This window comes from Heterodontus francisci, chromosome 22 (assembly GCF_036365525.1).
Source record: "Heterodontus francisci isolate sHetFra1 chromosome 22, sHetFra1.hap1, whole genome shotgun sequence".
Lineage (NCBI taxonomy): Eukaryota > Metazoa > Chordata > Chondrichthyes > Heterodontiformes > Heterodontidae > Heterodontus > Heterodontus francisci.
In genome coordinates this window covers 78104498-78119315 of record NC_090392.1, presented here as the reverse complement: position 1 = coordinate 78119315, position 14818 = coordinate 78104498, and the positions used below count along the sequence as shown (strand labels likewise).

The window sequence follows — 14818 nt, the reverse complement described above, 5'->3', positions numbered from 1 at the left end:
TGAACAGCAGGAAAGGACGTAATAGAGTGAAAGGCCAAAAAGCACTGGGTCAGGGCTAATTTTATGCCTGGGTAAGAAGGATGCAATTGAACCGGATCCTTTATCATCATAATTTGTCGGAAAGGGTAGAGAAAGGAACTATTCGAAGAAGGGTCACTGACCCGAAACGTTAACTCTGCTTCTCTTTTCACAGATGCTGGCAGACCTGCTGAGTGGTTCCAGCATTTCTTGTTTTTATTTCAGATTTCCAGCATCCGCAATATTTTGCTTTTATTTTAGCGGACAAAATATATGTTGCAATTATGCACCCTACAAATTCATAAACACTAGTGAATACCAATGGTATATGAAATGAAAATGATTGTATTTTTAGACTTAATGGCTCAAAACATTTGCTGACTTTACAAGGAATGTTCCTTACCCGTTTGTTATCTGCTGGACTGTGGTAAAACTGAGCAATAACTGTCTTGTTTTTTATTCCATCTTCTTGCTTGAACTTCTCGTCAATTTGCTTGAAGGTCTTTCCATAATTATACGAAACATACACCTGTGGCAAAGAGAAGAATAATTAGAGGGGACAGTACAGAAACAGGCCATTAGGCAAACTGGTCAATCCTCCTCACAAACCTCCTCTAATTCCTCTTCATCTAACCCTTTCATGATTAACCCATTACTTTCTCCCTTATGTGCTTACATAGCTTCTTTAAGAATCTGCACTATTCGTCATTACTATTCCTTCAGGGAGCAAATTCCCTGTTCGGACAAAAATATCAACCCGAAATGTTAACTCTCTTTCTTTCTCCACAGATGCTGGATGAGCACTTGGCACGTCATAACATTCAAGGCTATGGGCCAAGTGCTGGCAAATGGGATTAGGTAGACTGGTCAGGTGTCTTTAATGCATCGGTGCAGACTCGATGGGCCGAAGGGCCTCTTCTGCACTGTATTATTCTGTGATTCTGAGAGATGCTGCCTGACCTATTGAGTATTTCCAGCATTTTCACTTTAGGGTGGCTGTCTATAGTTATTCTACGTTTATGTCCCTGATTCATGTGACAGAAACCACACCTGTCAAATGGTAACACATTAATTTTGTCATATAGAACACTATTTGAACATTTACTGGACATTGAACATAACTAGTTCTGTGGTCTTTTTAAACAAAACAGTTGAAATCATGGTTGCACATTTGCTTTCTGAAAGAGTACTCCCTGATTCAATTAGCCAGATGGGTTTTATCAATAGTGATGATGAAAAGACATTGAGTTATCGCCTGTGTAAGAGCCAGAACTCCATTCCACCCACCCCCCACCCCACCCCCCCAACTGAGTGCATCTAGAAAGCTTTGAAGAATCAACAACCCTCACAGGCGATGCTGTGTCGAAGAACTGGTCACATGACTGACCTGCTGGCCAACCTGGGAACTGATTGAATTGTGCGTCAAAGTTTTGGGACTGCAATTTTGAAGATCAGAGAGAAGCAAGGCCTCTATCTCTAGCAAAGTTCCAGGGACCCACAGAAACAACTTAAGCCTCAAGACAGAAGACCCCTGCAGCCTTCTGGTACCAGCAAAACAAGACTGAATGTGCACTGGGCCCCAACATAAACTACAAGACTTAACTTCAATCAATCAAGGACTTTACAGCCAAACCAAAAACAGTAACTGAATTCCATTACTTCAAACCTTCCTCTCCCTCTGCATCTGTTTGTGTGCGTTTATCACGTATGCATACTAGCGTGGTTGCATCACCTATTTTTAGTAGTTTTAACTGAGAGTGTTACTGTTAATAAACTTACACCTTTTTTGTTTAAACCGGAAAAAGCCTGTCTGATTAATTGTAATTGTAAAGGAATCAGATAGCAGTGAGCAAGGACTCACTGAAGGGAAGCTAAAAACACTTTTAAAGGTTAAACCTTGTTATGGCCAAATTAGGAAAGGGCCTAAAGGGAAGCCTGAGACCCCTTCTGCACCCAGTCATAATGTAATATATTAGTTTAAGGTATTGAATACTTAGGGATATTAATTGCTGCATGTCACTCTGTAACCTTGTTATCCCAGATATTGTAGTAGTAACGATGATAAAACTGTCAAGTATTAATCCTCATTAGTCCTCTGATAGAGAGTTACTTCTGGTGCCCATCTATGTACAGATTCTATACTTCTCCAGAGGGTGTACTGTTGAGGTTACCCTCCTCCTTCCCGCCTCCGCTGCCCCACACCAAAAAATGCAATTAATTAGAACTCACTGAACCGATGAGAACTTAAACTGTTAATTAGTCTCACTGTAAAGACCTTTGAACAAGTTACACACTTTTTAAACCGTGTACTAATTTCTTAACTACTGTTGAATAACCTCATTGGCCCTGAAAGAGTAATTCTGTATTTGCTGAATGCCAAATTTCTTCAGTATGATCAAAAGTTTATGATATTTCCATCTTCTACCTTAAATCCATGTGTATGTCCCAAATATTTATTTCACTACTTATAAAAATTTTAAAATAGAAGTAAAAGTAAAGTGGTTTTTACTTCCTGGTTTGCTGTCTATGAGCATACTTCAATGTAATTGGCTATTTACCCTGCTTGATAACAACATCACTGCTGCTGTACATCTGGCAACCCCCTTGACTTGGTGCCAGATTCAAAACTAACACTGGGAAAGGGGAAAATGCACACCAGCAATCACAAGACATTTGCTAACTGCTTTCTTCAAAGTCAGTGGCAATTATTTACGAAAAATAGCGAGTGGCCGCAGGATTCCAAAAAGATACTGGGCCTACATATGGCACCACGATCATAATGCTGAGGGACAGAGTGCAGTGTTGCAGCACCTAACATTAAAATTAACTGATCTTGAGAAGTTTGAACTTTCAATGCAGTCCCTCACATTGTACTAGAGTATTTACTGCAGCAATGACAGCTTTACCTGCAAAAGTACACAATGAATGTCACTCAAACTAACCAATCCTTCCTAGCAAAAAGGGAAAAATTAAACTGCCACATTATGTCCGAAAGAACAGCATCACACCATCTCCCTCTGAAATGATTCCACCAGATTAATCTCTGTTAGTTAAGTAGCAGCACAACCCCACGCCCTCCAGGAATGGCACATGCTGGATAAGCACAGTCAAGCATATATCCGAATACGGATGGAATGGATACAGGAGGATATTTTTCAACAGGCCTTCTATTACCAGCTATGGAGAAGGTACACCGCTCAGTAGGTGATGCAAGAAATTGGCATGCTGATCTACTGTAACATAATTCAATGGCACTGTATGCAATTTTGTAGTCATATACTCTTGACTGATGGCATATTCAGTCCCATTTCCCTCAATTAGCAATATTTCAGGTAGCACATCCCCCAACATATAAACAAAGCTTCTGACTATCCACTTACCCCCGCACCACCTGAGCACATATTCAACCCTTACGCCTTCCCACTGTGCCAGTATGCAGCCACCTCCGCCCTCAAGCAAAATTGCAACTCCTGTTCTACCTCCCCACTCCAGAAAATCAAATCAAATCAAAACAAAAAAAGAACACCCTCAAAAATCCCTGGAGGATCATGCTTGGAAGACAAGTTCAAGTAGCAGCGAGCATCAAGAATCCCAAAAGCCCCAGTGGCAGTTTCATCCTTGAACATAACAAAGAGTAAAATAAAACAGGAAACACAAAAACAAAATACTGCAGATGTTGGTAATCTGAAATAAAAATCAAAAATTTTGGAAATACTCAGCAGGTCAGGCAGCATTAGTGGAGAAGGAAACAGAGTTCACTTTTCAGGTCAGTGAACTTTCAAAGAACAAAGAACAGTACAGCACAGGAACAGGCCATTCAGCCCTCCAAGCCTGCGCCAATCTTGATGCCTGCCTGAACTAAAACCTTCTGCACTTCCGGGGACCGTATCCCTCTATTCCCATCCTATTCACGTATTTGTCAAGATGCCTCTTAAACGTCATTATCATACCTGCTTCCACCATCTCCCCCGGCAGCAAGTTCCAGGCACTCACCACCCTCTGTGTAAAGAACTTGCCTCGCACATCCCCTCTAAACTTTGCCCCTCTCACCTTAAACCTACGTCCCCTAGTAACTGACTCTTCCACCCTGGGAAAAAGCTTCTGACTATCCACTCTGTCCATGCCGCTCATAACTTTGTAAACCTCGATCATGTCGCCCCTCCACCTCTGTCGTCCCAGTGAAAACAATCCAAGTTTATCCAACCTCGCCTCATAGCTAATGCCCTCCAGACCAGGCAACATCCTGGTAAACCTCTTCTGTACCCTCTCCAAAGCCTCCACGTCCTTCTGGTAGTGTGGCGACCAGAATTGCATGCAATATTCTAAGTGTGGCCTAACTAAAGTTCTGTATATCAGAACACCCATCAGAACTGCTTAACAGACAGCCATTTATTCAACCCCATCAAGCCCAAAGTGAGAAAGTGAGACATAGAAAAAAGATGTATGTTAGCCATTTAACTAACAATGAAAAATTACAGCAAACTAAATACATTCTTATAAAAACGTGAAAAAGTGCAAAGTATAAGTGGAGTGATTAAAACTAAACCAACTTTCTGAAAAGGGAGGCTTGTGATAAAATATGGACTAAAGATAACCACGAGGTGGATATGGAACAATTATCAGAGTACAGAATCTAGCTCAACACAAATTTCTGAGCAACGCTGTGGTGAAGTCACCACACTGACATTAGTTGTCATGACAATAAATAGCACTTTAAAATCTTGTTTTGCTCCTGTGAAAAATGCCACTTCCTGCATAAACTACATCAAGAAACAAGTATTAGTGACTAGTCTTTAAGTGGATGCACCTCTACATGAAAATATATGTTGCTTCAGCAGAACAAGTTGCTGAAAGATCAGAGAGCTTTCAAAATATGGAAATGTGGAAGTAAAGGATATTTTTGAAATTTTATGACAATGTTTAAAGCAATTCTCCAAATTTTCTAGAGACAAATAAATAGCAAAAGGGTGGTAAAAGGAGGAGTGGGATCGATTAAGGACCAGAAAGGGGATTTACACATGGAGGCAGAGGACACAGCTGAGTTATTAGATGCATCTGTCTTTAACAAGGAAGATGATGCAACACAGGCAATGTTGAAAGAGGAGGTAAGACACAAGAGGGGTATAAAATTGATTAAAAAAAGAGGATGTATTAGATAGATTGTCCACTTAAAGTGGATTAAGCACCAGGACCTGATGAGATGTATCCAAGGATACAGATAGAAGCGTGGGTGGAAATTGCGGAGGCACTGGCCATATTTCTTTTAAGTATCCTTGGACTCAAGGGTGGTGCCAGAGGCCTGGAGAACGGCAAACGTTTACACCCTTTTTTTGAACAAGGGTGTAAGATAAGCCCAGCAACTACAGGCCCGTCAGTTTAACTTCAGTGGTGGGAAAACTTCTAGATAAAAAAAATTCTGGACAAAAATCGATAGTCACATGGACAAATGCAAGTTAAAGGAAATATCATGTTCAACTAATGTGGAGTTTTGAGGAAGTAACAGAGGGTTAATGAGGGAAATGCTGTTGATGTGGTGTACATGGACTTTCAAAAGACATTTGATACAGTGCCACACAACAGTGTTGTGAGCAAATAAAAGGGACGGTAGCAACATGGATACGAAATTGGCTGAGTGACAGGAAACAAAGTAGTGGTTATTGGATGTTTTTCGGGCTGGAGGAAGGTTTGTAGGAGGTCCCCATGGATCAGTGTTGGGACCCTTGCTTTTCCTCATATATAAAATGACCTAGACCTTGGTACAACAATTTCAAAGTTTGCAGAGGATACAAAACTTGGAAGCACTGTGAACTATCAGGATAGTGTAGAACTTCAAAAAGGACACCCAGGTCTCGTTGCATATTCCCCTCTCTCAGTTTAATAACCAGATAATAATCTGCCTTCCTGTTTTTGCTACCAAAGTGAATAACCTCACATTTATCCACATTATACTGCATCTGCCATGCATTTGCCCACTCACTCAACTCGTCCAAATTATCCTGAAGCCTCTCTGCATCCTCCTCACAACTCATCCTCCCACCCAGTTTTGTGTCATCTGCAAATTTGGAGATATTACATTTAGTTCCCTCATCTAAATCATTAATATATATTGTGACTAGCTGGGGTCCTAGCACCGATCCCTGCGGTACCCCACTAGCCACTGCCTGCCATTTGAAAAAAGACCCATTTATTCCTACTCTCTGTTTCCTGTCTGCCAACCAATTTTCTATCCAACGCAATACACTACCCCCAATCCCATGCGCTTTAATTTTACATGCTAATCTCTTATGTGGGACTTTGTCGAAAGCCTTCTGGAAGTCCAAATAAACCATATCCACTGGCTGTCCCTCATCAACTCTACTAGTTACATCCTCGAGGAATTCTTGTAGATGTCAAGCATGATTTCCCTTTCATAAATCCATGCTGACTCTGTCCGATTCTACCACTGTTCTCCAAGTGCTCTGCTATAAAATCTTCGATAATGGACTCTAGAATTTTCCCCACTACTGACGTCAGGCTGACTGGTCTATAATTCCCTGCTTTCTCTCTACATCCCTTTTTAAATAGTGGCGTTACATTTGCTACCCTCCAATCTGTAGGAACTGTTCCAGAGTCTAAAGAATCTTGGAAGATGACCACCAATGCATCCACTATTTCTAGGGCCACTTCCTTAAGTACTCTGGGATGCTTACCATCAGGCCCTGGGGATTTATCGGCCTTCAATCCCATCAATTTCCCCAACACCGTTTCTCTACTAATACTGATTTCCTTCAGTTCCTCCCTCTCACTGAACCCTGTGTTCCCCAACATTTGATATATTTGTGTCCTCCTTTGTAAAGACAGAACCAAAGTATGCATTTAGTTGGTCAGCCATTTATTTGATCCTGATAATAAATTACCCTGTTTCTGACTGTAAGGGACCTACATTTGTCTTCACCAATCTTTTTCTCTTCGCATACCTATAGAAACTTTTACAGTCAGTTTTTATGTTCCCCGCAAGCTTACTCTCGTACTCCATTTTCCCCTTCTTAATCAATCCCTTGGTCCTCCTTTGCTGAATTCTAAACTGCTCCCAATCCTCAGCTCTCTTGTTTTTTTCTGGTGAATTTGTATGCCTCTTCCTTGGATCTAATGCTATCTCTAACTCCCCTTGTAAGCCATGGTTTGGCTACCTTTCCCGTTTTACTTTTGCGTCAGACAGGAATAAATAATTGTTGCACTTCATCCATGCGCTCTTTAAATGTTTGCCATTGCCTATCCACCGTCATCCCTTTCAGTAACGTTTCCCAATCCATCATAGCCAACTCGCGCCTCATACCTTCGTCATTTCCTTCATTAAGATTCAGGACTCTCGTTTCAGAATCAACTAGATCACTCTCCATTTTGATCGAGAATTCTTTCATATTCTGGTCGCTCATCCCCAATTTTTTTTTAAAATAACTGCTACATGACAACTGTGACTACATTTGAAAAAGAAAGTACCTCATTGGCTATAAAACAGAGTTTGGAACATCTTTAAATCATGAAAGGTGTTATATAAATGCAAGACTTAATTTCTCAACCAGTGACAAAAGCATAAAATATTGAAAACTTTACATATAAGTTATTTTAATACAAAAAATTAACTGGGAATGCGGCTTTAAAATGGAGACATGGTACTGCACTTACACACATGGGGGTTGAAGTATATTGACAAGGATAAATTCTTTCCATGCATCTTTGCATGAGGTTTATAAAAATACCATTGGGATTGTCTAAGGTCCATTGTGACCTTAACCTACCAAGCTACACTACAAACAAACAATTACAGTAACTTAGAAACTGAGTCCCAAGGAACTTGGATGCAGCATGAGGATAATTCTAGCCTTCTAAATTTCTGCAGGGGTAGACAGAAACTTTGACAACCAAGGTAGCAGGCAAGTGGGATCCTTGTATATATATAGAAATAAAGATTATAATTAGCATATTATGATTTATCTTGAAATCTGCAGCAGTTAGGACTTCCTGCTCCAATGGCTCAGTTGATAATTGTGTAAGTGTGTGAAAACAAGGCACTAAGAGGAGGGAAGCCCCAGATTCTGTCTCAAAAAAAAGTAAACTGTACCAACAATTTATTTTTGTTTAAATTGACAATCAAAATTATCTAAAACTTTCAATCCATTCACACCAAAATGACCAAAAAGTCACTTCAGTGTACAGCAGTAATATACAGGTCAATATACCCATCGTAAAGCATTCATTGTTGGGAGGTTATATTTTGTTAAGAAAATCTTTCTGGGTATTCAAAAATTCTATTTCACACACTGCTGTTCCCTTTCTTTTCTGGCCTTACTTAAAGGCCCATTGTCAGTTACTTAAATGCTGTAGCTATGTTTTTTTTAGCTGGTCCATGTAGGAATTAACTAGTGTAGCAGAACTGGGTACAGCATGGGGGGTAATTTTAAATCTAACCAAACGGGCAGGAAACAGCCAGGTTTGAGTCACATTTTACACTCTACTTGATTTTACTCTTGATTAAAGTCAATGGAGTATAAAATCAGGCAGGGTGTAAAATGGGCAGCCAACCCAATCCAGTCACTCAATTTCCCTCTGGGCAGGTTAGATTGAAACTACGATATTATCACCATTAGTTTAGAAACACAAACAGAAAATGCCAGAGAAATGTGTGACCAGCATTTTATGCTTTATCGCATTAAGTATCAGCTTAAGCTTTACACTTAGAGAGGAAATCTAATAATAGTGCGAAGGGTTGTACACAGTAAACAGGTTTGTAAATTAATTATCTTAACCACAATTTGCAGAAAGTGCGATTGACCCCAGAGTTTGAACAACATGACTCAAAACATTTAACTGTTCGAAGAACAAAAGCAATGCAGATTAATCTTTTAATAATAATGCCCATCAACTTTGAACAGAACCTCTTCAATTCATTGACTGGAGTGCAAGATTGCTCATCAAGTTAGATTTGCAGAAATAAAGTCTTCACTCCAACCTATTCAAAACGAGCAAGCTGACTCCTCACAAGAAATAAGTTTTGACACTCAGGATGATCACTTAAATTATCAAATACAGGAAACTATTTTACTCAAAGAAATCAGCTATTTCCAGTCAATTAGATATAATGGAATAACCAGCAATCTCACTCGTAGCACCTTTCTTTCTTTGGCCTCCTAGTCTCGAGAGACAATGGCTAAGCGCCTGGAGGTGGTCAGTGGTTTGTGAAGCAGCGCCTGGAGTGGCTATAAAGGCCAATTCTAGAGTGACAGACTCTCCCCACAGGTGCTAAGATAAAATTGGTTGTCGGGGCTGTTTCACAGTTGGCTCTCCCCTTGCGCTTCTGTCTTTTTTCCTGCCAACAGCCAAGTCTCTTCGACTCGTCACACTTTAGCCTGGCCTTTATGGTTGTCCGCCAGCTCTGGCGATCAGTGGCAACTGACTCCCACGACTTGTGATCAATGTCACAGGACTTCATGTCGCGTTTGCAGACGTCTTTAAAGCGAAGACATGGACGGCCGGTGGGTCTGATACCAGCGACGAGCTCGCTGTACAATGCGTCCTTGGGGATCCTGCCATCTTCCATGCAGCTCACATGGCCAGGCCATCTCAAGCGCGCTGGCTCAGTAGGGTGTATATGCTGGGGATGTTGGCTGCCTCGAGGACTTCTGCATTGGTGCCAAGGATTCTGCGGAGGCAGCGAAGGTGGAATGAATGGACACGGCGCTTTTGGCTGACATACGTTGTCCAGGCCTCACTTGTAGCACCAGACAACACATAACCATCCCTATGCTACAGAATGACCATCTTATTTAGGCATGATCAACTCGCCAGAACCACAATAGAAACAATGCCCTCCAGTAGCCTTTTCAGGCTTAATGCACAAGATGTAGTAAAAATTGTCTGCGTCACTTTTCTGACGCAACCCAGACAGTGAGGCTAGAAACAGAGAGCGAGTGCAGCTAAACACGTGGCTACAGAGCTGGTGTAGGAGGGAGGGCTTCAGTTATGTGGATCATTGGGATACCTTCTGGGGAAGGTGGGACCTGTACAAGAAGGACGGGTTGCATCTGAACTGGAAGGGCACCAATATCCTGGGCGGGAGGTTTGCTAGAGCTCTTCGGGAGGGTTTAAACTAGTTTGGCAGGGGGATGGGAACTGGAGCTACGGAACAGTGGATGGGCTAGCTGTTGAACAGGCAGATACAGAGTGCAGAGTCTGCGAGGAAGGTTAGACAGTTGACAGGGCAAAGTTGCAGCCAGTATGATGGGTTGAAGTGTGTCTATTTTAATGCCAGAAGTGTCAGGAATAAGGGTGATGAACTTAGAGCATGGATCAGTACTTGGAGCTACGATGTTGTGGCCATTACGGAGACTTGGATATCACAGGGGCAGGAATGGATGTCGGATGTTCCAGGGTTTGGATGTTTCAAAAGGAATAGGGAGGGAGGTAAAAGAGGTGGGGGAGTGGCATTGCTAATCAGGGATAGTATCACAGCTGCAGAAAGGGAGGTCGTCGAGGAGGGTTTGTCTACTGAGTCATTATGGGTGGAAGTCAGAAACAGGAAAGGAGCAGTCACTTTATTGGGAGTTTTCAATAGATCCCCCCCAATAGCAACAGAGACACGGAGTAACAGATTGGGAGGCAGATTTTGGAAAGGTGCAGAAGTAACAGGATTGTTGTCGTGGGTGACTTCAACTTCCCTAATATTGATTGGAACCTCCTTAGTGCAAATAGTTTGGATGGAGCAGTTTTTGTCAGGTGTGTCCAGGAAGGTTTCCTGACTCAATATGTAGATAGGCCGACTAGAGGGGAGGCTATGTTGGATTTGGTGCTTGGCAACGAACCAGGCCAGGTGGCAGATCTCTCGGTGGGAGAGCATTTCGGTGATAGTGATCACAACTCCCTGACCTTTACTATAGTCATGGAGAGGGACAGGAGCAGACGGGATGGGAAAATATTTAATTGGGGGAGGGGGAATTACAATGCTATTAGGCAGGAACTGGGGAGCATAAATTGGGAACAGATGTTCTCAGGGAAATGCACGACAGAAATGTGGAGGTTGTTTAGGGAGCACTTGCTGCGACTGCTGGATAGGTTTGTCCCAATGAGGCAAGGAAGGGATGGTAGGGTGAAGGAACCTTGGATGACAGGAGATGTGGAACAGCTAGTCAAGAGGAAGAAGGAAGCTTACTTAAGGTTGAGGAAGCAAGGATCAGACAGGGCTCTAGAGGGTTATAAGGTAGTCAGGAAGGAACTGAAGAATGGACTTAGGAGAGCTAGAAGGGGACATGAAAAAGTCTTGGCGGGTAGGATTAAGGAAAATCCCAAGGTGTTCTACACTTATGTGAGGAACAAGAGGATGGCCAGAGTGAGGGTAGGGCCGATCAGGGATAGTGGAGGGAACTTGTGCCTGGAGTCGGAGGAGGTAGGGGAGGTCTTAAATGAATACTTTGCTTCAGTATTCACTAGTGAGGGGGACTTGGTCGTTTGTGAGGACAGCGTGAAACAGGCTGATATGCTCGAACAGGTTGATGTTAAGAGGGAGGATGTGCTGGAAATTTTGAAAGACATGAGGACAGATAAGTCCCCAGGGCCAGACGGGATATACCCAAGGATATTAAAGGGAAGCGAGGGAAGAGATTGCCGCGCCTTTGGCGATGATCTTTGCGTCCTCACTGTCCACTGGAGTAGTACCAGATGTTATTCCCTTGTTCAAGAAAGGGAATAGGGATAACCCTGGGAATTATAGACCAGTCAGTCTTACGTCGGTAGTGGGCAAATTATTGGAGAGAATTCTGAGAGACAGGGTTTATGATCATTTGGAAAAGCATAGTTTGATTAGAGACAGTCAGCATGGCTTTGTGAGGGGCAGGTCATGCCTCACAAGCCTTATTGAATTCTTTGAAGATGTGGTACGAGTGACTTCCACTTTTCACCTCAACTGACTACAGATAGGGACTAAAATTACTTTAAAAAGAGTGTTTTAAAGGTCAAATAAATGGACAAACAATAGGTTTTCTTGGAGGTTAAACAGATTAAAAAATTTCCATGATAATTGAAAGACGTTCATGACTTCACCCACACGAAAAATAGAAGGTAGCTTGCAATTAGAATCCAATCATTGTAAAAGAGATAGTTCTTTTAAAAGAAAAACTTTTGACGCTTTTCAGAAAGAATGTTCGTGGTCTTGAAAAGGATAAAGTGTCACAGGCTCCTTGTGGTTAAGCCTCAACCCGAAGTCAGTGGTGGAAATCCTGGTTCACTTTTGCAGATGGGGAGTTCCAAAGTCACCTGGCAATTTCTCTGCTGCAGTACTAAAAGATGTTATCAGCAGGGTGCCTGCTTTGATGTAACGGTCTCACGGCTCTCCCCTCCCAGAGAGGCCTTTTTTTAAAAAAGGTAGAAACTGGTGAGGTTGGGTTTTCAGTCAGGTGACTAAGGGCTTGCTTCCCTGGGGAGATTCATACAAGGTTCCAGGATATGGGAACCATTGTTACATGATGGCATCCGAATGTGGTCCATTCTGCTAAAGTGGTGCTATTTCACACCTATTATCTTAGTCTTGGCTGTGGAGTCTGTATCTGTAAAAGTCGGCGTTAGCATGGAATGAGCAATTTCCCATTTCAAATGTGCTTTCCCCAAAGTTAAATCAGACATGGATAATGGGTTCCCGTCTTCAACAGCCAAACTGGTTTATTGACAGCACAGGAAGGGTCACCTGACCTCCACTCCATCTTGTCTGTAGCAAAATGAGTCCATTTTTGTAGTTCAGTTCAACAGCTGACTTTTATTTCATAATTCCTCTAGTTCATTTCATATTTCATCACTGTTCCCTCTAGGAGTGAGACAAAATAATTTGTAATGTTCATGTCAAGTGACCTGTTATTCTTTCTGTAGCCCGAATTGCTTTAGATTTGGATTTTATAAAACTCAAACACCTTCAGATCTTTTGCTTTCGTTATGAAAGCGTTTCTGTTTTTATTAAATATATTTGTTGAGAAATTCAGAGTCAAACTGAAGAAATGTTGGGCCAGTTTTTGCCCAAGCGAGAGTCAAGAGGACACGAAAAGGACTTGTTTGACAACAGTTACTGGTTATCACATGACAAACTAAAAACAGAACAGAAACCCTGGTAACTAGGGAGGATGTGTGCAGAGAAGCAACAGCCTGCAGAAAAAAGGGAAAGAATTCAAGGAAACAAAAAAGAGAAAAATAAAAATTCCTAAGGAAGACAACCACAACCCAGCACAGCCTTCCAGCACCTCTCAAGACTCCGAGACGTCCACTGTCAACTTATCTGCTTTCTTTGAAAAAAAGCCTGCTAATTTAATTCTCAACGCTGCCTGAAAAGAACTATTCCAAAAGATCCCAGTGACCCATTTACTCAGAGACCAGATTGTATGCCAGTTTTGGAAGGTCCCAGGTCAAGAATGAGCAAGTTTTCAGCCCAAAAGTTGTTTTGGTCTGTAACAGAGCTCTGAAAACAAAAATCCTTTTTTTCTGGTTAACCAATATGTGCGCCCACGTGCGCGAGAGTGAGAGTATGAAGGGCTAAGGTAAAAAGGGAACTTTAATATTTCAATCTGCGTGTTTATGGAACACACTGCCTGGGGAGGTGGCAGAGGCAGGAACCTTAACATTTAAGCTGTATTTACATGAGCACTTGAAATGCCATAGCATGCAAGACTACGGGCCAAGAGCTGGAAAATGCGATTAGATTGTATGGGTTCTTGATGGTCGGCACAGGCGCGTTGGGCCGAAGGACCTGTTTCTGTGCTGTAAAACTCTGACTCTCTATGACTGTGCTTCACTTCATTACTGGTTAAAACTGGTTTTATAATAAACTGATAATTTTGCTGTTGATTAAAGAAACCTGGTTGGTGTTTTATTCTGGGGTAAAAATGAAGTCTATGATTGACCGTATCAGTAAGTGGAGAAAAAAATTTCAATATATGTTGTAACCCGTGGAGAAGTGGAACCAGAACAAACAGTGCACTCCTCCCGCCTCGGTCATATCACTATATAAATGCAATTTATTCCAATACAGAAATAAATAAAAAAAACATTTTTTAAATCAATAATCTGCTCAGAATTTTTTGGAAGAAAATTTTGACCAAGATATATTAAGGGTTTGGGAACAGGCCTACAGAGACTGTTCTCTGATTAGTTTAAGGACAAGCACTATGTTCAGGAATGCAACCTACCACTCCAAACCTTTCTTTTAACTGCAACTAAAGCAAAGATTTCAGATCAAAATGATTAGAAGTTATTGAGCATTTTAAATCATTAGTAAAACACTAAGATTTCTCAATGTAATTGGGTACAGTAACTCCGTTTCTATTTCAAATAAAAGGATCCTAATTAATATAACTTGTGCAATATGCTGTACGCCAGCCAACAGTTGTATAGACCAAGACACAAACAGTGAGAAAGTGTGTTTTTTGTTTGTTTTTTTTTTAAAAAAACAGCAAAGAGCTCCATAAATCATTTTGGGCAAAAAGCTGTCACAGAAAATTTAGAAACTCTCCAAATGCATCTCCTGTACATCCATAAAGCCTCTTGGTTGCAGGAAAGCTCAATATAAAGGGATGCAAAGTCATTGTAAAGGAGGTTCCCTGGATATCTAAAAAAGGTCAGGTAAATGTTTGAAGGAAGCTGATAAATGAGAATTCAGTAACTCTGATTAGATTAAACAGTATAAAAGACCATCACACAACTCGCCTGAATACTGTTGTTTCAATAAAAAGGTCCCAGCCAGGAGGTTAGTAAACAAAATTAGAGCAAATGGGAGGAAAAACATACTGGC

The 14818-nt window shown here is 41.5% G+C and overlaps 1 protein-coding gene across 2 annotated transcripts in view; it reads right to left on the bottom strand.

Moving 5' to 3' along the window:
• The window catches only part of sorl1 (sortilin-related receptor, L(DLR class) A repeats containing), a 185587-nt gene that overhangs the window by 126639 nt on the left and 44130 nt on the right, over positions 1-14818 (bottom strand). For both annotated transcript variants that reach the window (XM_068054134.1, XM_068054135.1), the window contains exon 3: positions 422-547. In XM_068054134.1, coding sequence (XP_067910235.1) covers positions 422-547 — 126 coding nt within the window. The remainder of the gene's footprint in view (positions 1-421; positions 548-14818) is intronic.